The 26389-nt window shown below is 47.5% G+C and overlaps 1 protein-coding gene across 1 annotated transcript in view; it reads left to right on the plus strand.

Annotated features, from left to right (window-relative positions):
* chsy3 (chondroitin sulfate synthase 3) overlaps nucleotides 1-25640 on the plus strand; it is an 88604-nt gene extending 62964 nt beyond the window's left edge. Inside the window, exon 3 of the mRNA XM_084460103.1 lies at nucleotides 23176-25640. Within this exon, the coding sequence (XP_084316229.1) occupies nucleotides 23176-24747 (1572 nt within the window). The 3' untranslated portion in view covers nucleotides 24748-25640. The remainder of the gene's footprint in view (nucleotides 1-23175) is intronic.
* The last annotated feature ends 749 nt before the right edge of the window (nucleotides 25641-26389 follow it).

Here is a 26389-nt window from a genome sequence, read left to right on the forward strand (position 1 = left end):
GCCTCCCCACGCTGCTACAGCACGCCGCCTCCCCACGCTGCTACAGCACGCCGCCTCCCCACGCTGCTCCAGCACGCCGCCTCCCCACGCTGCTCCAGCACGCCGCCTCCCCACGCTGCTCCAGCACGCCGCCTCCCCACGCTGCTGCAGCACGCCGCCTCCCCACGCTGCTACAGCTACCCGCGGCGTCGAGAAAATCCTTAAAGTCTCCAGTTCATCCACCATACGCCCTGATGATCAAAACAGCACAGACAACATGACCTGGAGACACCTGAGAGTGGGTCTGATCCGCTGACCACCTGAGAGTGGGTCTGATCCAATGACCACCACCTGAGAGTGGGTCTGATCCGCTGACCACCTGAGAGTGGGTCTGATCCGCTGACCACCTGAGAGTGGGTCTGATCCGCTGACCACCTGAGAGTGGGTCTGATCCGCTGACCACCTGAGAGAGGGTCTGATCCGCTGACCACCTGAGAGAGGGTCTGATCCGCTGACCTTCTGTTCCTGCGGATGCGAGCGATATCCATCGGCACGCTGAAATGTCAGTGAAGCCCTAAGATGGTTGATTATTGATCGTCCCTTTGCCGGCGAAGGACAAGGAACGGCCGCGGACCGCCTCTGCTCGCCACTCAGGTGGGGCTACAGGATGTATCGAGCAGTTTAGTGTGTGTGTGTGTGTGTGTGTGTGTGTGTGCTCGCTCGCTGCGTGCGCTTGCAAGAATGTGTGTGTTTACATGACTTTGTGTTGTTGAAAGAGCATAACCGTACCTCTGTATGTTCTCACTGTAAGTCTGCTTTGAAAGTCTGCTCCCTAACGCTCTGCATTATGGGAAAAACAACTTCTAAAAGATGTTCTCTGTCACATGCACTTCCTCTTGGTAATAAGGAACAACACCACACTCTCATACCCATACTCTGAAAGGCACAGCTCTCTCCTGAATGCACAGTACATTCTCATGCATATCTAAGTTCCAAAGCCACTCACACTACCGACCGAGTTAAAGACCGTGAGGAACTGCTTTATGTGAAACACCACTCCCTTCTTCCCCGTTTCCCAACGCTGATACGGCCAAGCTCTTTCTAACCCTCTAACACACACACACACACACACACACACACACACATATACGCACACACACACACACACACACACACACACACACACACTCTCATACAGACACTCATTCCTTCTGAGTAGCCTCCCCAGAAGCAGAGGGCCAGGTGAGGTCAGGGTAGCGTCTCTGATCTGATCTGAGGCCAGTCTCTCTTGGGCAGGAACGCACATTATAGGCTGTCGATTTCAGCCGGGATTCTTTGCATTGTATTATTCAGTTACATCTCTCAGGTTGACAATAGCAGTTATAGTACATGCAATTAAGGTGATACCGTGACTTGGAATACAATTATTGTGTACCAGACCCAGACTTTGACCCCCACGACCCAGGCCCAGAGTGAGACGACGTTCATGTGGTCCTGAGATCACTTATTTATTCAAAACATAAATACAACTTCCAGGAGATTCATATACAATTACACTCATTGGCCGGGTTTCCCGAACGAGTTAAGAAGCACTTAACTCCAAAGTACTTCTTAACTCCCATACAAAGAGTTGCTTAAGAAGGTTCTTTATCGGGAAACCTAGACATTATAATTGGCATATCTAAATACATAAATCTATGTAAGCATACCGATACATCTATATCAACAAGTGTTTCTGTAATAAAAGTCATCTTCATTGGTAATGTTATGTTAGTATAAATACACTCTACAAAAACCAAAACCTATACCAGATGCTACAGCCTTCATGCCATTAAAAGTGAACCATATCACAACCTGTATTAATGGTGACCATCTGTCCGCAAACAGATCCAGGTTCAGCTGTAATCTTGCTGTGTTTTCTCTATCATACTGTATAGACATGTTGAACCTCTCTCTCCAGGGCGCTGTGGCTTCAGCCAGTACACTGCTATCATTTGTTTAGCTACTAGAAGCATAATTCTCAATAATGACACCAAATCCATATCCATCCTATTATCTGGAAGTATTCCTATTATAACCAGAGCTGGATCTAAAGTTAAGTCAATACTTTAAATCCGTTCTGATCTCCTTTTGAACATTTTTCCAGAAATCAATGAGCTTTGGGCAAAGTCCCCAACCAATCCACAACCTCTCCAACAGACACACGTATTGTTGTATTTTGATGTGATAATCTGGGTGTCAAAGTACCGTTTCACCTTCCAGTCAAACTCCCTCCATAAGGGGCTGTTAGTTCATTTATGTCCTGCTCTAAATATTTCCTCCCATTTTTCATCTGTTATTATAATATTTGCTTCCGATTCCCATTTTTCTCTGACTATCATATTATCGTCATCAAATGTTTTATACATTTTTGATATAAAACCTTTTATCGTCTTTTCCTTTGTAAATGACATCAATAGCTCCTCTAGTTGGCGTGGCCTTATCTGATCTGTCCTCTTATGCTTCTCGTTCTTTGACTCAACCGTGATGTTATTTCTATTATCTTCCCTCTTATCACTGCTTTCCCCCCTCCCACAAAGTTGAATTAAATGTTATCATTTAATTGAAAGTATTCCTTTACTTTACTTTCTTTTATTTATTCTTGTTTTATTATATTTTATTGAAGTCCTTTTTCTGGTCCGTACTGGTTACTAGTGAGTTCTCTGGATGTTTATTTTCCATGAGTTTGTAACAAGCCGTGTGTGTGTGTGCGTGTGTGTTTGTGTGTGTGTTTGTGTGTGTGTTTGTGTGTGTGTGCGTTTGTGTGTGTGTGTGTGTGTGCGTGTGTGCGCGTGCGTACCTGCATGCTTGTGCGGGCATGCCCGCTGTGTGTGTGTGTGTGTGAGTGTGTGTGTGTGGTTGGGAAAACATTTGCAATCTGCTGCTAGCATTACCACACAACACACACCTGACCAATACTCACTCACACATCACTTATCATTCATGTTTAAACGACCAAACGCATGGCTAGTCAGGAGTTCTCCACGTGAACACGGTTAGAAAAAAGTGTTGTGTTTATCCCTTCAGCTGTGCTGGGGTTGTTTAGGCAGTGGACCAGGGTACGAGAGGCACACAGCCAGCCTGTTACCAAGTCCTGGAATCACACTGAGCACATTCATGAGCATGGCTTCCCTCTCCCCCACACGCTGCTGAACTGGACCTGCTTTCACCATGAAGAGACACACTGTTGGCTGTGAACCATCTCAGAGAACCAAACTGAAGCTTAGCTCCACGTCTGTTTGAACCACACTGTTGGTATTGAGGATTTGCTGCTAGCCCAGTCATTCATGGAGCGCTAGCTACAGACTGCTGTTAGTTTAGAGTGTGACGTGCTTCCTGGAGCAACACCCCTCGGCCTGCGCTTCTGTCCCGGAAGCACAAACACTTGGGTTTTGTAAGGAGTGGATCTTGGCAAATTGAACTCCTACTGAATCATTTAAAATACATATTTGGGAACCACTCACCAAACAAAAAGTAAGCGGAGGTAACAGTTCAACTGTTCACTTCAAGCAGTTCTGATAACTCAGTTGCAATTGCGTACACCAAATCTTCAGCTCACAAACAGAAGCACCGCCTGGCGTCAGTTTGGGCATAAACAGCTTGTGGACCGCTGTCTTAATCCACTGCAAAGGCAGTGGACTTGATCACGGTTTGGGTTCAGACAGCGGTGGGTGACCACTAACCAGCAGAGAGGATTAGCAGCAGAGCCTCCGGAAGGCCGGCCGAGCTGGTCCGTCCCCACGGTTTGCACCTGGCTGTTCTGGCTGCAGTCACAGTTAGGAGAGTTGCTGTTGGCTCACTGTCAATTATTTGTGTGTTTCAGAGTCTGTCTCACTCCAAAGTTATCTTCCCTCGTTCTGGTTTCTCTCTGTGTGCGATTGATTTAATTGACAGTGGTAGTATGTTAACAGTGGTAGTATGTTAACAGTGGTAGTATGTTAGCAGTGGTAGTATGTTAGCAGTGGTAGTATGTTAACAGTGGTAGTATGTTAACAGTGGTAGTACGTTAGCAGTGGTAGTACGCTAGCAGTGGTAGTATGTTAGCAGTGGTAGTACGCTAGCAGTGGTAGTACGCTAGCAGTGGTAGTACGCTAGCAGTGGTAGTACGTTAGCAGTGGTAGTACGTTAGCAGTGGTAGTACGTTAGCAGTGGTAGTACGTTAGCAGTGGTAGTACGCTAGCAGTGGTAGTACGTTAGCAGTGGTAATACGTTAGAACTGATCTGATGTTGATCTGATGTTGGTGAGGTTGATCTGATGTTGGTGAGGTTGATCTGATGTTGGTGAGGTTGATCTGATGTTGGTGAGGTTGATCTGATGTTGGCGAGGTTGTTAGCACACGTGTCTTTTGATTCTATCTCCTTGAAGTTTCCAACTTTTCAACATCTTCAATTATTCATTTTAAGGGGGATTTTTTTTTTTTTTACCAGTCTTTCACAACTTTTAAGCATTGATTCACTTAAGTGAGTTCACAGTGGTCAGTATAGGGGTTTGAGCTGGGCTCATTTAAGCCTGATCTGTTGTTGAGTCTCATCTTCTCCAGTAATGATGAGAACCTCCTGACTGTGTCTTCCTCCACACCCACCTCAGTTCAGCAGGTGAACTGTTCAGCACCATTTATCCATTCACAAACGTTTAGGTGAAAAACCCATTGAAACGCATCGCCGTCATAGCAGTAATTATCTATCCACTCATTAATAATAATTGAGCTAACAAGTGTGATTAAAAAAAGCCCATATTAACAGTCCTGGTGGTTTTGCCCAATTAAACCCCTCTCTGTTGATGGAGTCAGCAGAAATGGTGCTGAGCTTTTACGGTAACTGCTTCTGCGGGTGCCAGCGAGGTGGATGAATATGATCTCTGTTCAGGTAGGCCGGCCCTTCAGCTGCCCTCTGCCTGTGTCATTAGCGCTGCTCAGACAGCCCGCCCTGAGAGCCGCGCTGGGTGAGGCCAGGAAACGCCGCGGCCCACTGAGCGGCAGGTCCCATAGGAAATACAGGACATGCTAATGCTAATGGAATTTGATTTGGCCTGGGATGAGGTGAGGGGTGTGTGTGTGTGTGTGTGTGTGTGTGTGTGTGTGTGTGTGTGTGTGTGTGTGTGTGTGTGTGTGTGTGTGCACGGCTAATCAGGAGTGAACATGGTTAGAAAAAAGCAGTATGTTTATCCCTTCAGCTGGGAGAAATATAGTAGGAAATGCTGATGCTAAGGAAATTAGATTTATTTTGGGTTGAGGGAAGGGAAGTCTAGTCTAATGTTGAGGTGAGGGATGAGGAAGTCTAGTTTAGTGTTGAGGTGAGGAATGAGGAAGTCTAGTTTAGTGTTGGTTGCCGTGAGGGAAGTCTAGTGTTGACGTGAGGGAAAGTCTTGTCTATTCTAGTGTTGAGAGATGAAGTCGAGTTTAGTGTTGAGGTGAGAGATGAAGTCTATTCTAGTGTTGAGAGATGAAGTCAAGTTCAGTGTTGAGAACGTTTACAAACGAGCAGCCAGAGCCATATAAGGTACAGGGGGTGGAGCCAAGGCACTGACCGGCTATTGACAACACAGGCAGAAATGCTGGAACAACAACAGCCAGGCGACTGGTAGAGGTAAGTCACTGAAGCAGGACGCTATGGACGCTATGGCCCAGTGAAACAGTCTGATATCAGGTGCTTTCATTCGTTTTGACAATGTGAATAAAATAAGTGAATGCCGCTTTAAAGATGGTGTGTGAGCAGAGGCTCAGAACAGCTGCGTGTCCTGCCAACCTCCAGGACTATGTTTTATTTATGTTATTGCCAGATAAGGAACATCATAGTGTCATCAAATTTAGACATGCGGACCTCCCAGAATCCCACACTCTATTTGACCCGCCATTATAATCTCTGACTCCGCCCCTGAGCGTCCTGAAACCCGGCCGTGAGGACCGTCATTGTCCCGGCGGCGTGCTCACACAGCGCCTCCTCCACGCTCTCAGCTCCCACGTGGATTATTCCTTCCTCCTTTGTCCTTGTTGTAATCTTCAGCAGTCAGGTGGCGTCTGGTTAAGAGCAGCAGGAAGCACCAGGATCTCAGCGCTGTCGCGTCCGGAGGCCCAAACACCTGCATGGGGGAACGCAGATAACAACTACATATCCACCAGACCAGCCTCCTCACACGCGCCCGGAATACAAAGCAGCCGGCCAATCCCCTGATTAAACCCATTTTCCTTATTGCAGCGGACGTACCTGGCACTCTGGCCGAAGCCCCCGCTGCCAATGTGTGACAGGCAGGATGGGGGGGGCAGGATGGGGGGGGCAGGTTTGGGGGGGGCAGGATGGGGGGGGCAGGTTTGGGGGCTCCTAATCAGAGGCAGCAGCATCTGCTGGTTCATTAAGCTGAGTTCCAGCCCGGGTCTCTGAACACCTCAGCCTGCTGACGCAAACCGGCCTCTGGGTCTGGGCTGGAGGATCGGCCCTCCTGGGTCTGGAGGATCGGCCCTCCTGGGTCTGGAGGATCGGCCCTCCTGGGTCTGGAGGATCGGCCCTCCTGGGTCCTGGCTGGGGGATCGGCCCTCCTGGGTCAGGGCTGGAGGATCAGCCCTCCTGATCAGCGTTTACGTAACGCTGGTTTAATTCACACGGCTTCCAGTCCGTAGATCAAGAAGGGGGATCGAAGCACAGCTTTGTGCGAGAGTGACGGCCTGTCGATGTGTTTATTGAGGAGTCAGAGGAGGATGGACTGGCAGGAGATCAGAGAGGAGGCCTCTACGCTACTATAGATCCATCCTCTATACGTTACCATAGATACATCCTCTATACGCTACTATAGAAACATCCTCTATACGCTACCATAGATACATCCTCTATACGCTACCATAGATCCATCCTCTATACGTTACCATAGATCCATCCTCTATACGCTACTATAGATCCATCCTCTATACGTTACCATAGAAACATCCTCTATACGCTACTATAGATCCATCCTCTATACGCTACCATAGATACATCCTCTATACGCTACTATAGATCCATCCTCTATACGTTACCATAGATACATCCTCTATACGCTACTATAGATCCATCCTCTATACGTTACCATAGAAACATCCTCTATACGCTACTATAGATCCATCCTCTATACGCTACCATAGATACATCCTCTATACGCTACTATAGATCCATCCTCTATACGTTACCATAGATACATCCTCTATACGCTACCATAGAAACATCCTCTATACGCTACTATAGATCCATCCTCTATACGCTACCATAGATACATCCTCTATACGTTACCATAGATCCATCCTCTATACGCTACTATAGATACATCCTCTATACGCTACCATAGAAACATCCTCTATACGTTACCATAGATACATCCTCTATACGCTTCTATAGATACATCCTCTATACGCTACCATACATACATCCTCTATACGCTACTATAGATACATCCTCTATACGCTACTATAGATCCATCCTCTATACTCTACCATAGATACATCCTTTATACGTTACCATAGATACATCCTCTATACGCTTCTATAGATACATCCTCTATACGTTACCATAGATACATCCTCTATACGTTACCATAGATACATCCTCTATACGCTACTATAGGTACATCCTCTATACGTTACCATAGATACATCCTCTTCTCAGTTTCTGTCAGCGACTTAATACTGAGAAATGACGATGTCATGGGCTTTGTTGCCATGTCTTCGTCTCCGTGGTGAGGACAGAGTGGAGGATGTGGAGGGGCGCTGGGGGCGTAATGGCTGAATGATTGAGTAAATAAACAGCGAGGGGGAAGGGGGGGTTGTTGTCAGAGGGAGCTCACGCTGCTGGGGTTGGAGAGATCAAAGCCTCAGCAGATGTGTAATCGTTCAGCCTGGAGGGGAGTGGAGCTCCGACTGTGTGGAGACAGTGGGGACTGTTCTCTGTGGTGTTGGGTTGTGGGTTAGGGTAGGGGACTGTTCTCTGTGGTGTTGGGTAGTGGGTTAGGGGACTCTTCTCTGTGGTGTTGGGTAGTGGGTTAGGGGACTGTTCTCTGGTGTTGGGTTGTGGTGTTGGGTAGTGAATTAGGGGACTCTTCTCTGTGGTGTTGGGTTGTGGTGTTGGGTAGTGGGTTAGGGTAGGGGACTGTTCTCTGTGGTGTTGGGTTGTGGGTTAGGGGACTGTTCTCTGTGGTGTTGGGTTGTGGTGTTGGGTTGTGGTGTTGGGTTGTGGTGTTGAGTAGGTTAGGTAGCAGCCTCGCTCCCCCTCCAGAGATCCCCCATTGCATTTTGAAGAACAAATCAATACAGAATCTATGAATATTTATAAGGTACCTCAAATTAGTAGGCAGGAGTCATAAAAAATGGGATCTAACGTTTAGAAAAGCTTATAGTGTATAAGACGACAAAGGTTTGTTTTTTAATACAAGGTATTATTATTATTATTATTATTATTATTATTATTATTATTATTACTCATCTGAAGAGTCGTCTTTGAACGTTTCTTGATGCTTCTGGAATATAATTAGCTCCTTTTTTGTTAGACTAGAGGTCAAGTGAGTCGACAGAACATTCAAATGACATTTAGGTGCTCGGAAAGTTCCGGAACAAAAGAAAAAAGACTGTGACAGGAAATAAGACCCTTGTCTGAACGGGTCTGTCTGAGGTAGCGGTGGAGAGTAGGGAACGTTTATAGCATATTGGCATTGATTTCTCCGTACTCACCTCGGTTATGGGTCTCCACAGTACGATTCTGGACATTTGTTTTGCCCCCAGGCAGAGCGCTTCCATGGCCTTTCACTGGAAACCGCTGATCTCTGGGTAGGACAACACACAACCCTCTTCGTACATCAAGGGATTATTCAGATGAATTAATCAAACAATGTTTACTGTGTCAAAAAATAACAACTACATGTTATCAAATCAATGCAGCTTAATGATTTGCTGTGTATGAAACGTCAAATATAATTTAATTTTCCAAGGAGATAGCCTCTGTGTTCATTAACATCATGTTCACACTCTTGAACCACACTATTGAAAAAGCCGTCAGCTCTAATGAATCCAGTTGAGTGGCACAGAGAGCCAGCACCATTACTGGCAATGCACATGATAGGGCACATGATAGGGTACATGATAGGGTACATGCTAGGGTACATGATAGGGCACATGATAGGGCACATGATAGGACACATGATAGGGCACATGATAGGGCACATGATAGGGTACATGATAGGGTACATGATAGGGCACATGATAGGACACATGATAGGACACATGATAGGGTACATGATAGGGCACATGATAGGGCACATGATAGGGCACATGATAGGACACATGATAGGACACATGATAGGACACATGATAGGGTACATGATAGGGTACATGATAGGGCACATGATAGGGTACATGATAGGGTACATGATAGGGCACATGATAGGACACATGATAGGACACATGATAGGACACATGCTAGGGTACATGATAGGACACATGATAGGACACATGATAGGGTACATGATAGGGCACATGTAAATATCACTGATATATTAATATACTGTTGAGATGAGGGGGTATATTAATATACTGTTGAGATGAGGGGGTATATTAATATACTGTTGAGATGAGGGGGTATATTAAGATGAGGAGGTATATTAAGATGAGGGGGTTTATTAATATACTGTTCAGATGAGGGGGTATATTAATATACTGTTGAGATGAGGGGGTATATTAAGATGAGGAGGTATATTAAGATGAGGGGGCTCTTTACAGACAGTTGATAGATTATTCCAGTTGGCCTCAAACTGTTTTTACATTTTGTCTATTTTCCCAACCTGGTGTGACATCTACGACGTGTTACATGCAATTTCAACACATTCAGGACTACTTTCATCCTGATTGCAGGTGAACTGTCTGTTCTCAGACATCCTCAGAGTGATATGACAGGGTTTGTTCTCAGACATCCTCAGAGTGATATGACAGGGTTGAGCACAGTGATATGACAGGGTTGAGCACAGCAGCCCTGCTAGTTCTCTAGTACAGCCGCAGGTCTTCCTGCGCTGAGTCTGATGGATGTCTGATCCTATGGTTGCTGAGTGTGAGAACGCCAGGGAGAATCTACAGGACCAGCTGGGCTGTTTGACTACAAAGCAGCAGTTACTATGATATATGCACCTAATGGACTGTGTGATTTAAATGTAGGACTGCTGTCACATCATTCTTCCCCGTTAGCAGATAACCCAGAACATTCTCGCCATCTCGCTGGTCTGATATCACATTATTATGTTGAATTATATGGCTGACAGACAACAAGAAATCAGTCTTCTTACAGTCGTTTGAAAATCATTAGAAGATGTACTGTAAGGGATAGTTATTCATTTAGATTATAGGGAATATTCCAATGTCTCCTGGATCTTGCAAGTTATGGTTTCTTGTTCTGTGTCCTATCTCGTTCCAGATGACACGGGTTTAACAGTTCTCACTACTGATATGTGTCCCAAGTCCAATTCCCTCAGGTCCTGTCATTCAATTCCCTCAGGTCCTGTCATTCAATTCCCCAGGTCCTGTCATTCAATTCCCTCAGGTCCTGTCATTCAATTCCCCCAGGTCCTGTCATTCAATTCCCCAGGTCCTGTCATTCAACTCCCTCAGGTCCTGTCATTCAATTCCCTCAGGTCCTGTCATTCAATTCTCCAGGTCCTGTCATTCAATTCCTCAGGTCCTGTCATTCAATTCCTCAGGTCCTGTCATTCAATTCCTCAGGTCCTGTCATTCAATTCCTCAGGTCCTGTCATTCAATTCCCTCAGGTCCTGTCATTCAATTCCTCAGGTCCTGTCATTCAATTCCTCAGGTCCTGTCATTCAATTCCCTCAGGTCCTGTCATTCAATTCCCTCAGGTCTTACTGCATCACGCAGAAGAGCTTTCCTCTTTGTCTGGCCAAGGCAAAAAAACAACAACAACTCATGCATCCACACGTTTATGCAAACACGCAAACACACACACACACAAACAACAACACACTCTCTCTCACCACACACACACACACACACACACATATACACAAACAACACACGCTCTCTCTCTCTCTCTTTCTCTCTCTCTCTCTCTCTCGCACACACAAAAACACACACACAAACAAACAACAACACACTCTCTCTCACCACACACACACACGCACACACACACACACACACACACACACACACACACACACACACACACACACACACATATTCACAAACAACACACGCTCTCTCTCTCTCTCTCTCTTTCTTTCTTGCACACACAAACACACACACACACACACACACACACAACCACACACACACACAAATGCTTCACCTTGAAATTAGTTTCCTGTTTGATAAACGGTGTGGTCAAACTCCATCACCTCTCAGATGCGACCCCGAGCAGATTATTTACTCTGGACTGTTTCAGTGTCTCCATCTGGACATAACACCTCTCATACTGACAAGAACTTGAATTGTGGTCATCTCATTTGGTCCAGACCATCCTAATAATAGTGTGTCAATATCTTCTATGTAGTGTACCTGTAAATGTAAATGTGTGAAAGACGGTCAGTCTGATTGGTGCATTCCTGCTTCATGCACTCTCCTATTCGCCGGTGTGACGGCGTGTCCCTTCCTGACGGCGTGTCCCTTCCTGACGGCGTGTCCCTTCCTGACGGCGTGTCCCTTCCTGACGGCGTGTCCCTTCCTGACGGCGTGTCCCTTCCTGACGGCGTGTCCCTTCCTGACGGCGTGTCCCTTCCTCAGGGGAAACCAGACATCTGCTCGGCAGGCGGAGATAATTATCATCTCTCTGGAACAGACGAGTTGAGACACGGCTACCTTGAGACAGTATGTTGAGCTGCCATGGGGGGACTTTAGTATGGGCTCTTTAGTATGGACTCTTTAGTATGGACTCTTTAGTATGGACTCTTTAGTATGGACTCTTTAGTATGGACTCTTTAGTAGAGACACTTTTCTGGCCCCTGGGTGATACTGTTTTTTTTGCTTCCCCTCTGGAGTATGTAGGGGTGGGACCTACAGTATGCCCACCTCCCTTGTTCTCTGTAAAGCGCATTGTGTTGCCCCTGTGTATGAAATGCGCTATACAAATAAAGTTTGATTTGATTTGATTTGATTTGATGCGCACAGCGTGCCTTCGGGATGCCAGGGGCCCTGCGGCTCTCAGGATTGTTGAGTCCCTGTGGAATTGTGCTTCCGTGCCAATACAACAACAATTAAGGGGAAATCTGTAGTTTGTTTCGATTTTCTGTACCTACCGTATCTGTGTCTGCCAGTCTGTGAGTCATGCCCTATGTCTCTCTCCCTTCCTCTCCCTCTCTCCGTCTATATCCGTCTGCTTTTCAATAATACTTGTATTTCTCAATGAGACTGTTCAAATAACGGTGAGGTAAGACGGTGTCTATCTAGGCCATCCATCTATCATTCTGTAATCTGCAGTCTAATATTGCACAAGCCAGTCTAGTGTAGCATTAACGAGCCTTAATTACGCTCTCTCATTATGGCCAATAAAGGAGGCTGTTAAGGAGCGTGGACGCTCCGCTCGCCCGTCCACCCGGGACGATGTGTGTGTTCCCTGCCCACCTCAGGTCCTTCCTACTCAATCATAGCTCTCGTTTGCTGATTCTCTCAGTCCAGCTGTGGTGTCCCAGGTTCACCAGGTGTTCATTAGACGACGGCGCTCGAGCTCTCAGAGAATCCTCCAGACCGACCTGCCTCAAGGACCATTCCACCTTATCACAGCGCTACTGCAGCTAAGTAGCTAACGGCCTTGTATCTAGTGTGAAGTATCTAGTCTGTGGTTTATATGTATATTTCAAAATGCAACCTTGTAGGCATCTCTGCTTCCATGATCAACCGAATAACTAGTCTAAGCAGTATGCACAAAATGAAGCGAACTTGACTGTTAATTGTCCTCACATCAAAAATGCATCCCTTTAGGTGAAGCCCAATTTAAATAATTTAGTATCTCGTATTTATAGTGTGAGATTAACACCAACCCCGAGGATATTATGAATTCCCTCGATATCGGCGGTTCTTCCCTGAACATGTAAAACGTTCTCACAGCACAGGCGGCGCCTCGCTAAAAGATGCTAAACGCTGTCACATGACCAGCTGCTAACGCCTCAGAAGAAGCACACAGGGTTTGTGGTTGGTGATGTGAGTAGGTGCTCCTCCAGGAGTACCAGGGCCAGGGAGAGCATGTCAGGAGAGAGAGGAGTACCAGGGCCAGGGAGAGCGTGGCAGGAGAGAGAGGAGTACCAGGGAGAGAGCATGTCAGGAGAGAGAGGAGCACCAGGGCCAGGGAGAGCATGTCAGGAGAGAGAGGAGTACCAGGGCCAGGGAGAGCATGGCAGGAGAGAGAGGAGTACCAGGGCCAGGGAGAGCATGTCAGGAGAGAGAGGAGTACCAGGGCCGGGGAGAGCATGTCAGGAGAGAGAGGAGTACCAGGGCCAGGGAGAGCATGGCAGGAGAGAGAGGAGTACCAGGGCCGGGGAGAGCATGTCAGGAGAGAGAGGAGTACCAGGGCCGGGGAGAGCATGTCAGGAGAGAGAGGAGTACCAGGGCCAGGGAGAGCATGGCAGGAGAGAGAGGAGTACCAGGGAGAGCATGTCAGGAGAGAGAGGAGTACCAGGGCCAGGGAGAGCATGGCAGGAGAGAGAGGAGTACCAGGGCCGGGGAGAGCATGTCAGGAGAGAGAGGAGTACCAGGGCCAGGGAGAGCATGGCAGGAGAGAGAGGAGTACCAGGGAGAGCATGTCAGGAGAGAGAGGAGTACCAGGGCCAGGGAGAGCATGGCAGGAGAGAGAGGAGTACCAGGGCCAGGGAGAGCACGGCAGGAGAGAGAGGAGTACCAGGGAGAGCATGTCAGGAGAGAGAGGAGTACCAGGGCCAGGGAGAGCATGGCAGGAGAGAGAGGAGTACCAGGGCCAGTGGGTGTAGATGGGGGGTTGGGGGGGGTGTAGATAGGGGGTTGGGGGGGTGTAGATGGGGGGTTGGGGGGGGGGTGTAGATGGGGGGTTGGGGGGGGTGTAGATGGGGGGTTCGTGGAGGGGGTGTAGATGGGGGGTTGGGGGGGGGTGTAGATGGGGGGTTGGGGGGTGTAGATGGGGGGTTGAGGGGGGTATAGATGGGGGGTTTGGGGGGTGTAGATGGGGTAGATGGGGGGTTGGGGGGGGGTGTAGATGGGGTAGATGGGGGGTTGTGGGGGGTGTAGAAGGGGGGTTGGGGGGGGGTGTAGATGGGGGGTTGGGGGGGGGGGGGGGTAGATGAGGGGTTGGTGGGGGGTGTAGATGGGGTAGAAGGGGGGTTGGGGGGGGGGTGTAGATGGGGTAGATGGGGGGTTGTGGGGGGTGTAGAAGGGGGGTTGGGGGGGGGTGTAGATGGGGGGTTGGGGGGGGGGGGGGGTAGATGAGGGGTTGGTGGGGGGTGTAGATGGGGTAGATGGGGGGTTGGGGGTGGGTGTAGATGTGGGGTTGGGGTGGGTGTAGATGGGGGTTGGGGGGGGTGTAGGGGGTGGGTGTAGATGGGGGGGGTTGGGGGGTGGGTGTAGATGGGGGGGGATGGGGGGTATGTAGATGGGGGGTTGTGCAGATGCTCTCCTAAGCCGGAGACCTTCAAAGGCTCTGAGTTCTATTCAGAATGAGTTCTAGTCCCTTGCTAAGCCACGGCCCCAGCAGCGCCCCGGGGCAAGTGCATCTGAGGGCTGTTAACTCCCGTCTCTGCCTGGACACAGTTAAGCAGCAATAACACACTCTTATTGATGATACCACAGTGACCCATGGCTCCCTGGGAAAACGAGTTCCTCTGCAAGACTTTAAGGATGATCGAAGCTTCTCATAACGGCTAATTGCCATGGTGGCCTTAATGCCATAACCTGTATTTCCCATAATGCATAGAAGTATGTGTTTTTTTGTGCAGGGCTTTGTCAAGCGTTTTGTCTGCTTAGTTGAACTTGAAGTTCTTGTTGTATTGATGTTGTATCAGTACTGATTGTGGCGTTCAGTAATAGGTTGTTTGAGCGTGGGAGTAGGCCTACACTAAGCCGTTTCAGTCTGGAGTTGAGCTAGACCCCTCGATGTCGTGTGTATTATTATTATAAAGTTGATTGTTATTTATTTTATTATAATCAAGTTGATTGTTATTTCTTTTATATCTGTTTTGGTATTTCCGCACTTTGGTCAACCATGGTTGTTTTATATGTGCTAAAAAAAAGTTTGACTTGAATAGTGAATGTGATAAATTAACATACTGTACGGTTGCAGTTTTTGAGTGAATAATCATGATCTTGAATCAGGTAGTTTGAGTGAATAATCATGATCTTGAATCAGGTCTGTTGATCTTGATGGGGAGATGATGGGATGCAGCTGGTATATTTGGTATTCATATTTCCCTGCGATCGTGGCTGTTGTTCAGGTGGGAAAATGAAATATGAAACATGAAAACAATCATTTGACCTGCCTGAGAGAGGAGGCCACCCCCATACTCACAGGAAATCCTTCTGGAGACGCCTCACATTGTGCGTTAGCAACTGGGAAATCAATCCTGTTTAGTCTGAGCGCTGCTCTGAGGGTGAATCTCCCTGCTTCCTTCTTCCTTTTGCAATATTGATGATTGGGATCCACAGACGTGCTCTGCGCTACAGCGTGGTCCGTGCTGCTGTATGTGTTTGGGTTTCAGAGTTGTGTATCCCACAGTATTCTCAATGCACTCTGTTCTCGGCGCAGAGTACGGATTCATGTTTCTGGAAGCAGCAGTGGAGAAGCTTCGGCTCGCCAGCCGGGGTGAGTTTGGTTTTTGGCCACACCCACTGAGAACGCCCCCAGATGATGGCAGAGAGAGAGAGGTCGGACTGACTGGACGTCAGTGTGCTGACCTGTGTTGTTTACTAGGCTAGTTGTAATTAGCCTGTGTGGGGAGATGACCGTGAGGAAGAGTAACTGATAGAAGACGAGGGGATGATGTCCAGACAGAGGAAGAGTAACTGATAGAAGAAGAGGGGATGATGGTCAGTGAGGAAGAGTAACTGATAGAAGAAGAGGGGATGATGTCCAGACAGAGGAAGAGTAACTGATAGAAGAAGAAGGGATGATGTCCAGTCAGAGGAAGAGTAACTGATAGAAGAAGAAGGGATGATGTCCAGACAGAGGAAGAGTAACTGATAGAAGAAGAAGGGATGATGTCCAGACAGAGGAAGAGTAACTGATAGAAGAAGAAGGGATGATGTCCAGACAGAGCCTGCTGTGCTCTGTCACTGCAACGTCTCCGCTGCCATCTGCTGCAGAACGGGAGTCCTGGCTTCCTACCCACAACCCCCTCTGTTCTGCTTCTGCCTTGTCATCAGACACATCCAATACCCACAGAGCAACGTTCCCTTTCAACCAACAAAGGCTTTCTGCTGTTTGTTCTGGTGTTTACTTCCGTCCGTGAGTCTGGCTTAGAGAAGGATGGCAGAGCTAGTGGGTAGTAGAGGCTTAGAGAAGGATGGCAGAGCTAGTGGGTAGTAGAGGCTTTGAGAAGGATGGCAGAGCTAGTGGGTAGTAGGCAGAGCTAGTGGGTAGTAGGCAGAGCTAGTGGGTAGTAGGCAGAGCTAGTGGGTAGTAGAGGCTTTGAGGAGGATGGCAGAGCTAGTGGGTAGTAGGCAGAGCTAGTGGGTAGTAGTTAGAGCTAGTGGGTAGTAGGCAGAGCTAGTGGGTAGTAGGCAGAGCTAGTGGGTAGTAGGCAGAGCTAGTGGGTAGTAGGCAGAGCTAGTGGGTAGTAGAGGTGTTGGTGGGCGTCTGAGTGAGAGGGAGGAGGGTGGTAGCGGGGATTGTCGCTAGCGGGCAGCAACATTATTTTTGAGGCGAGTTTGGCATCTTAAGAAGAGAGATAAGAGGCAGCGAGAGGCAGCAGGTGCTGCAGACGCCACGCCCGTCTCTTGGCCGCCGGGCAGCGCGGGGAGCTGGAGGTGTGATGTAGCGCGTTGGCGCGGACCTGCAGGAAACACACATCTCTGTTTAGAGGAACAGAACAAGATAAGAGCCATTTTCAGCTTAGTCACACTGATACCTTTCTTGATTAAAACTTATAATGAAAATATTGAAACTCAAACAGAAAGCATGCATTTTTCAGTTTGTCAATGGGTGATGTTAAACTTTATATACGGCTACTTAGCTTAACCTTAACATAACATTAAGAATTGATTTTGCCTGACATCACAGTACACCTCCATAGAACACTATTGAAGGTGAAGTAATGACTACTGTGAGAGGAACTACTGTGAGAGGAACTACTGTGAGAGGAACTACTGTGAGGAAAACTACTGTGAGAGGAACTACTGTGAGAGGAACTACTGTGAGAGGAACTACTGTGAGAGTGCAACTACTGTGAGAGGAACTACTGTGAGAGGAACTACTGTGAGGGGAACTACTGTGAGGGGAACTACTGTGAGAGGAACTACTGTGAGAGGAACTACTGTGAGAGGAACTACTGTGAGGGGAACTACTGTGAGACGAACTACTGTGAGAGGAACTACTGTGAGAGGAACTACTGTGAGGGGAACTACTGTGAGAGGAACTACTGTGAGAGGAACTACTGTGAGGAAAACTACTGTGAGGAAAACTACTGTGAGAGGAACTACTGTGAGAGGAACTACTGTGAGAGTGCAACTACTGTGAGAGGAACTACTGTGAGAGGAACTACTGTGAGAGGAACTACTGTGAGGGGAACTACTGTGAGGGGAACTACTGTGAGAGGAACTACTGTGAGAGGAACTACTGTGAGAGGAACTACTGTGAGGGGAACTACTGTGAGACGAACTACTGTGAGAGGAACTACTGTGAGAGGAACTATTGTGAGAGGAACTACTGTGAGACGAACTACTGTGAGAGGAACTACTGTGAGAGGAACTACTGTGAGAGGAACTACTGTGAGAGGAACTACTGTGAGAGGAACTACTGTGAGAGGAACTACTGTGAGAGGAACTACTGTGAGAGGAACTACTGTGAGAGGAACTACTGTGTAATGAGTTTTTCCCCCTGTGCATTGGGAAGAAAAGAGAGGCACACATTAGAAGAGTTAGCTCAACGTTTAACACGGTACCTGTCCTGTCCTGTGTTGATACTAGATGCTACTGCCCTGTCCTGTGTTGATACTCCAGAGGTTTTGTGCTCCACGTATAATCTGCATTTCCTAAACCCCAGGACCCCGTGACAGATATTGATCTGTTAAGTGGGCTGCTCAATGACCAGGGCTGGACAGAGTTCAGAAGAAGGGAAGTCATGGTTCTGGCTAGTGTGTTTATAGGGAGGCTTCTTCAGTGTGGCAGCACATGACAGAACAAGACCGATCGATCCCCATCTGCAGAACTGTGTTTACGATTTGCATGGTGTCACATGAAATATATTCCCAGCATGCATCCTGGGCTACTCTGACAAGGAGTGTTTTGTTAGTGTGCGCACGGAAAATTACAGGAACAAGGATGCTTCTCTCTTTCCCATGGCAGTCTGATCAAAAGGTCTGCCTCTAGCTAAAGGCGATTCCTGCGCGGTTCCAAGGAGCGTGCTTCGTCTTCAAGCGAACTGATCAGCATGTCCCCTTTCCCATGATGCATCAGCATGTGTCCAAGTGGAAGATGCCAGCGGGCAGAATCAGGTGACTGTCACAGCAGGGTGCCAGACGTATTGGTTGTCATGCTTCCTGAGTGGGCGCTTTGTATTGGTTAGAAACGGAGACTTCATTTCCCCAGAGCTTCCTGGCCCTTTGGATGTCAATAGAGAATCCGTTTCACTAGATGTATTACTTTACTCACTTTTTACTATTACTAGAGAAAAATTCCATGCAAATCAATGCGTTATGTATCTATGGGAAGGTTTGAGTTTTGTGTTAATAAGGGTTCAGCCTTCACTGAACATGATACAGTAGGTCGACACTGGGTCCATATAAAGCCGAAAACTGCAATGAATACTTAATAATGTAATATTAAATGAATGAGATACCGTACATCCATTCCCCTCATTCAGTGAAAGAAACCATGTCTATGCAATTAAAACGTCTTTCTCATTACAGCCTGAACCTTCGTTCAACCTCACTCAGTTAAAAGCTCAACCTGGCACAGTGACCGCCATTATTTCAGGGTAACAGAGAAGGTCGTTAACCTTAGTGAGGAGAAACTCTGATTGAAGACGAATGTTTGGCGGAGTGCTGTGCGCCTGGCGAGCTACAGCAGGGAGGAACCTGGCCTGTAACGTCTGGAACATTAGTGCGAGGAGGACGCAAGAAAGACCAGCCGATGCACAGCCGGTGGACGGCCTCACACAGAGTGCAACGTGTGCAAAAAAGACAACTTTTCTGTTTATAAACAATATGTTTATCGCAACCATCCTTCATGATAGCAGCCAGTGACATCTTTTAGGATGGCTCTACCGCAGCTATGATAATATGACTACAACAAGCTGCTTTATATTCATTGGTGTTCCAGCTTCTTCACTGTTAATGGTGTTGTTTTATCTGTTTAGCATTTCCGTTCCTCGTAAAACCATCCGTCAGGAGCCTGTAGTGGCTTTCCCTCCGAACAACCTTACCTGAGAGCACACAGGCCAAACCAGGTCAGACCAGGCCAAACCAGGCCAAACCAGGCCAAACCAGGCCAAACCAGGCCAAACCAGGTCAAAGCCTTTCACAATACCAGCCACACCAGAGAGTCCCTTAGGACGCTGGTTCATCTACTGTGTGTCTGTGGGCAAATGTCAACTCACACAGCATTATAAATGGTATAATACATTATATAAGGACCTGTGGGAGGAGAGGAGGGGTATCGTTACTCTGGGAGGAGAGGAGGGGTATCGTTACTCTGGGAGGAGAGGAGGGATATCGTTACTCTGGGAGGAGAGGAGGGGTATCGTTACTCTGTGGGAGGAGAGGAGGGATATCGTTACTCTGTGGGAGGAGAGGAGGAGATCGTTACTCTGGGAGGAGAGGAGGGGTATCGTTACTCTGGGAGGAGAGGAGGGGTATCGTTACTCTGGGAGGAGAGGAGGGGTATCGTTACTCTGGGAGGAGAGGAGGGGTATCGTTACTCTGGGAGGAGAGGAGGGATATCGTTACTCTGGGAGTAGAGGAGGGATATCGTTACTCTGGGAGGAGAGGAGGGGTATCGTTACTCTGGGTGGAGAGGAGGGATATCCTTACTCTGGGAGGAGAGGAGGGGTATCGTTACTCTGGGAGGAGAGGAGGGGTATCGTTACTCTGGGAGGAGAGGAGGGGTATTGTTACTCTGGGAGGAGAGGAGGGATATCGTTACTCTGGGAGGAGAGGATGGATATCGTTACTCTAGGAGGAGAGGAGGGGTATCGTTACTCTGGGAGTAGAGGAGGGATATCGTTACTCTCTGGGAGGAGAGGAGGGAGATCGTTACTCTGGGAGGAGAGGAGGGATATCGTTACTCTGGGAGGAGAGGAGGGGTATCGTTACTCTGGGAGGAGAGGAGGGAGATCGTTACTCTGGAAGGAGAGGAGGGAGATCGTTACTCTGGGAGGAGAGGAGGGGTATCGTTACTCTGGGAGGAGAGGAGGGGTATCGTTACTCTGGGAGGAGAGGAGGGGTATCGTTACTCTGGGAGGAGAGGAGGGATATCGTTACTCTGTGGGAGGAGAGGAGGGAGATCGTTACTCTGGGAGGAGAGGAGGGGTATCGTTACTCTGGGAGGAGAGGAGGGGTATCGTTACTCTGGGAGGAGAGGAGGGGTATCGTTACTCTGGGAGGAGATCATTACTCTGGGAGGAGAGGAGGGGTATCGTTACTCTGGGAGGAGAGGAGGGATATCGTTACTCTGGGAGGAGAGGAGGGATATCGTTACTCTGGGAGGAGAGGAGGGGTATCGTTACTCTGGGAGGAGAGGAGGGGTATCGTTACTCTGGGAGGAGAGGAGGGATATCGTTACTCTGGGAGGAGAGGAGGGAGATCGTTACTCTGGGAGGAGAGGAGGGGTATCGTTACTCTGGGAGGAGAGGAGGGATATCGTTACTCTGGGAGGAGAGGAGGGATATTGTTACTCTGTGGGAGGAGATCATTAGAAAGAGAGAAAATTTTTTTTAAAGGTCTGCTTCCCCTTTAAATACATGAAGGCCCAAACCCAGGAAGGACAGGAAAGGAGCCCTGGTGCTCTAACTCTAACTCTGACTAACTCTAACTCTCTCTAACTCTAACTCCTAACTCTAACTCTCAACAAGGACAAGCTTAATCAGAACCCGAGCTGAGCTTCCAGCGCCAGGTCCTAATCGACCAACACATGTTCTCAGTTAACTGAATGTTTCCGTGGGCCCTCGCCTCACATTGACAAATTGCTTCTCTGGCGTTTTTTTTTTTTTTCCTTTTCCGCTAAAACTATTAATTAGCCATTTCAGTGCAGTTGCCAAAAGCAGCCAATCTCTGTACAGATGGAGCAGAGAGATGAAGCTGAGCTGCTGAAGGCGTCTCTGACGTGGGATTGACTTCATTCTCAAGCTTCTCTGACTCGTCTGCTGGACTCACAGAAAGCATAGGTAGAAAAAATGGTTGTGGCTGACTTTTGTATGGATTGGAGAGTAAATATACTGGAGATGAAAAATCTTTAGTTGTTTTAGTCTCCCCAAAACCACTTGATTTAAAACAAAATGACTATTACTGTAGGAAATGAATTAATGACAACTCAAAATGACTCATGGTATCTACTGTATTTCTAATGAAGCACTTTAGGCGTCTCATGTCCTGGCTGAGAGAGTTACCGTATCCACACAGCAAACCATGAACAAGGCCTTCGATCTGCTCCAATCACAAGGCCTTCGATCTGCTCCAATCACAGAGCATCTGAAACCAGAGAGAGACTAGATATGTCATCATCAGTTTAATGAACTGCTCTTTTATAGTGTGGTCGATAAAGAGGTCAGAGGGTAACAATAGCTCCCAGCAGCCTCTATCGGCAAACACTGAATCAGCGCGCGCCGTTCTTGTAAACATCAGATGTGATTACTAAGCACAGCAGAACGGCCAGAGCGCCATGTCCTGCGCCATTGATTAACTCACATGTGTGGAAGAAATGCAGATTAATCAAAACTGGATGTTTGATGCGAAAGCAATCGACAAGCTGCGTCACTTTCTGTCTGGAAATTGCCTTCTGGGAAAATCTGGGATAAATGACATTTTTTCTAGATATTTCCGTGTTCTTTTTTATGACAAGCTGTTGGGATGTTTTCAAATGCTGCCACGTCTATCATCATCTACTCACTTAGTTACTTGATCTCAACAAAGATTGATTTATATAATGTAGAATCAACAACTTCATTCATCACCTTTTTGAGGAATAGAACAGATTTGTTGTTTATTGACGGATGCTATTGACAAGAGCATTTTGTTTCTCCAAAGTATTTCTACTTACCAAATAATGCATTATTAAGTTATTAAGTTATTTGGTAAGTGCATTATAATACTGAGATAAAAGAAGGCAGTGATTAAGTGCCTCCACTCTCACTTTCATCGGTCATGTTTCTTCTTTTCCACATGCGTAACTCATGTCTGCTTGCTATTAATCTCAATGTTACTGCATTTAATTACAATTATTGAAACAAGGGCTAAATATCTCATTGTAGAGTCACTGCTTGGCTGAGTGCTGTGTGTTTGGCGAGCTACAGCAGAGAGGAATCTGGCCTGTAACGTCTGGAACATTAGTGTGAGGAAGATGCAAGAAAGACCAGCCGATGCACATCTCATTGAGTCATTGTTCCCTCCTCATCGCAGCCATTACCTTGACTGCACACAAATAACATGTTTTCTAAAAACGTGTATCACAAAGTATCAAAAGGGTAATTGATTGCTTGTTGTAATGAGCCCTTCTGCTCTCCTGCTGTTAAAACGTATTTGTTTTATTGGTGCACCTAGAAGAGGACACCCCCAGAAAGGCTGTAATTAAACAGCTTATTTACTGGTCAATCAACCGAACCAGTTGTTAACTTATAAAACCATCATCATTGAAATTAGTACTCAAAATAGTCAAGTCCAAACATTGAGAATCATGTCAAACAGCTGTGGTTTTCAAGAGAATCTTTTGAAGAGATCTGAGTGTTTACCTCTCTGATTTACAGACAACCTTCACTGTCAGAGCGGTACGGTGTATTGATCCACTGAGCTGACGTCCGTGTTTATGCTCCTCCCACAGATGCAGCAGCTGTTCTACGAGAACTACGAGCACAACAAGAAGGGCTTCATCCAGGAGCTCCGAAGCAGCAAGATCCACAACGCCATCACGCTGCACCCCAACAAGAGGCCCGCCTACCAGTACCGGCTCCACAGCTACATGCTGAGCCGGCAGATCTCCGGGCTGCGCTACCGCTCCATCCTGCTGCACCGAGAGAGCCTGGCCATGAGCCGACTCAGCAACACCGAGGTGCAGTGGGAGGACCAGCAGCTGGGGGCGCCGCCCTCCTACACGCGCTACCAGCCGGCCGACAGGGGCGAGGTCATCGAGTGGGACTTCCTCACCGGCCGCCACCTGTACTCGACGGGGGAGAACCAGATGCCCCGGCAGGGCCTGGGGAGCCTGCTGCGCAGCGCCCTGGAAGACACGGTGCTCCAGGTCATGGAGATGATCAACGAGAATTCCAAAGCCCGGGGTCGCGTGATTGACTTCAAGGAGATCCAGTACGGCTACCGCAGGGTGGACCCCACGCACGGGGCAGAGTACATCCTGGACCTGCTGCTCCTCTACAAGAAACACAAGGGCCGCAAGGTGACGGTGCCGGTGCGGAGGCACGCCTACCTACAGCAGTCCTTCAGCAGGCCTTTCTTCAGTGAATCCGAAGAGCTGGACATTCCTGAGCTGGTTGAGGCCATTAACACCGAATCGCAGTCCTTCTCTTTCCTCTCCAACTCCCTCAAGATCTTCTCTCCTTTCCAGTTCTCTGAGTCGACCAGGGAGATGCGCGAACGCAGCCAGAAGAAGGTCAACATCCTGGTCCCGCTGACAGGAAGGTACGACATCTTCGTCCGCTTCATGGAGAACTTTGAGAAGACTTGCCTGATTCCTAACCAGAACGTCAAGCTGGCCATCATATTGGTGGACAATGACAGCAACCAAGACAGGGAGAAGCACCTGGACTTGATCAAGGAGTACCACAAGAAGTATCCAAAAGCAGACGTGTCCGTCATCCCCATGGCGGGAGAGTTCTCCCGGGGGCTGGCCCTGGAGCTGGGCTCCTCCCAGCTCCATAACGACACATTACTGTTCTTCTGTGATGTGGACCTCATCTTCAACGGAGATGCCTTGCAGCGTTGTAGGGTCAACGCCATCCAAGGAAAACAGGCCTATTTCCCTGTAGTCTTCAGCCAGTACGATCCTAAAATCGTCTATTCCGGAAACACCCCTGACGACAGCAACTTTGTCTTCACCAAGAAGAGCGGTTTCTGGAGGGATTATGGCTTTGGAATCACCTGCATATTTAAAAGTGACTTGCAAAAGGCCGGTGGTTTCGATACGTCAATCCAAGGCTGGGGCTTAGAAGACGTAGACCTGTTCACAAAAGTCATTAACTCTGGTTTAAAAGTGTTCCGCAGTCAGGAGCCGGGAATCGTCCACATTTATCATCCCGTTCAATGCGACACAAGCCTTGAGCCCAAGCAATACAAAATGTGCCTCGGGTCAAAAGCGAGTACGTACGCATCGGCCATGCAGCTGGCAGAGCTGTGGCTGGAGAAACACTTAGGGGTCGGGTACAACAGAACTTCCTCCTGACATTACAGCTCCCCTTGACTCCTCCATGGGAGGTTACCTCAGTTCTGCATGAGTGCAGGCAGCATTGGGCTGTGCTTATTCTTGTGCAAGTGTGTGTGCGAGAGAGTAAGAGCCCAAGCGAGAGACACAGAGAGAGAGAGAGAGAGCATTCAATGGTACGTTCAATTATCTTTGGTGCAATTTGTTTTCTTCCCCCAAGTTACTTGTTTTCTATCATCCAGAAATTGGTTCTCTACAGCGTCTTCCAAAGGACATTGTCATGTGTCGGCCTTCACTCACGGCTTGTCGAATACTGTGATGTGGTTTGTTTGTTCTTACTTCCGTTGTTATCTTTAGATTCACACGTATGCCTCAGGACCACATATTCTATCACCTGGCCATCAACAATGAATGTGTACAATGCAGCTGTTGGCTGTGTGGGCGTCACTGAGTGCCCTTCACCTGCTGTGAAATGGACGCTTCCAACAACGTGAGAGCAAAGCAGCGATGATGTTGATAATAATACTGAAAGGATGACAGGAATGCTAGTAACAATGTACTGAAAGTACCACAAATGTGCTTTAAAGATCCCAATGGGAAACAGACTGTAAACAAGGGTTTTCTAATTTATACAAAGAAGAACTGAAAGTACTTCATCCAGTGTTTTTTAAAGAAAGTGTATGAATCATTTTTTGATGATTGTATCTTTATTTTCTTGTCAAAATATTTACATGGATTTGAGGTACTGGATACCGTCCAACATTCACTGTGTTCTTGACGTCATTGCCGAGGCCCACATGCTGTCATCCCGTCTGAGGTGTGACCATGCTGTCATCCCGTCTGATGTTTGACCATGCTGTCATCCCGTCTGATGTGTGACCATGCAAACGCATCCGTCTCCATTACTTTAGCTTCGTGGCTTTAAAGTCGTTCAGTTTGCTGGCAACAACAACTAAGGTATATACAAATGGGTTATTTATAATAAAACAAATGTTGAAATTCAGACATTTCTTATCTCTTTTCTTGAATTCTCTGCGTATTTGTTCTCCAGAGACTGAATGGAGAGCAAAAGGGCAATTACAATATTAAGTATAATTGATATATGTCTGAGTAATATACTGTATAACACATTGCATATATGAAGACCTGAAAATACACTGAAGCCCTCGTTAGCTCGACTTCTGTCAACACTTTAAAGGGTAATTAATACCAGTGATGACTTATCAAAGCAAATCAACTTCGCCAGTTAGTTAATGAACAAAAGTGCTTTACGTGACAGTATCCCTTGATTGGTAAAAGTGATGGAAGTTGCAGTCGCATCACTGTTTGTTGATGTAAAGTCTTCAGGATGATACATGGAATAGCATCACACGAATCACACACATGGACCTGCTCATCTCTGTACTCTATGCGTCACCTCAGGTGATAATAAACAACAGTCATAATGAAAGAGATTCATGTAGCAAAAATGTTTGAAACTTTGAAATAACAGGAAGCCCAATATTATCTTCCGCTGGGCCCCTTTTGAGATGACTTCAGCACCGCGTCAGACTTTAGCACCCTGTCAGACACCCGGAGCCTAAGAACACTAATTGGTGCATCCGTCCCAGAAATCCAAGGGCCATCTTATAGGTCAGCACTTTCTCTCACACACACACCACAC

The sequence above is a fragment of the Borostomias antarcticus genome (assembly GCF_949987555.1).
Source record: "Borostomias antarcticus genome assembly, chromosome: 30".
Lineage (NCBI taxonomy): Eukaryota > Metazoa > Chordata > Actinopteri > Stomiiformes > Stomiidae > Borostomias > Borostomias antarcticus.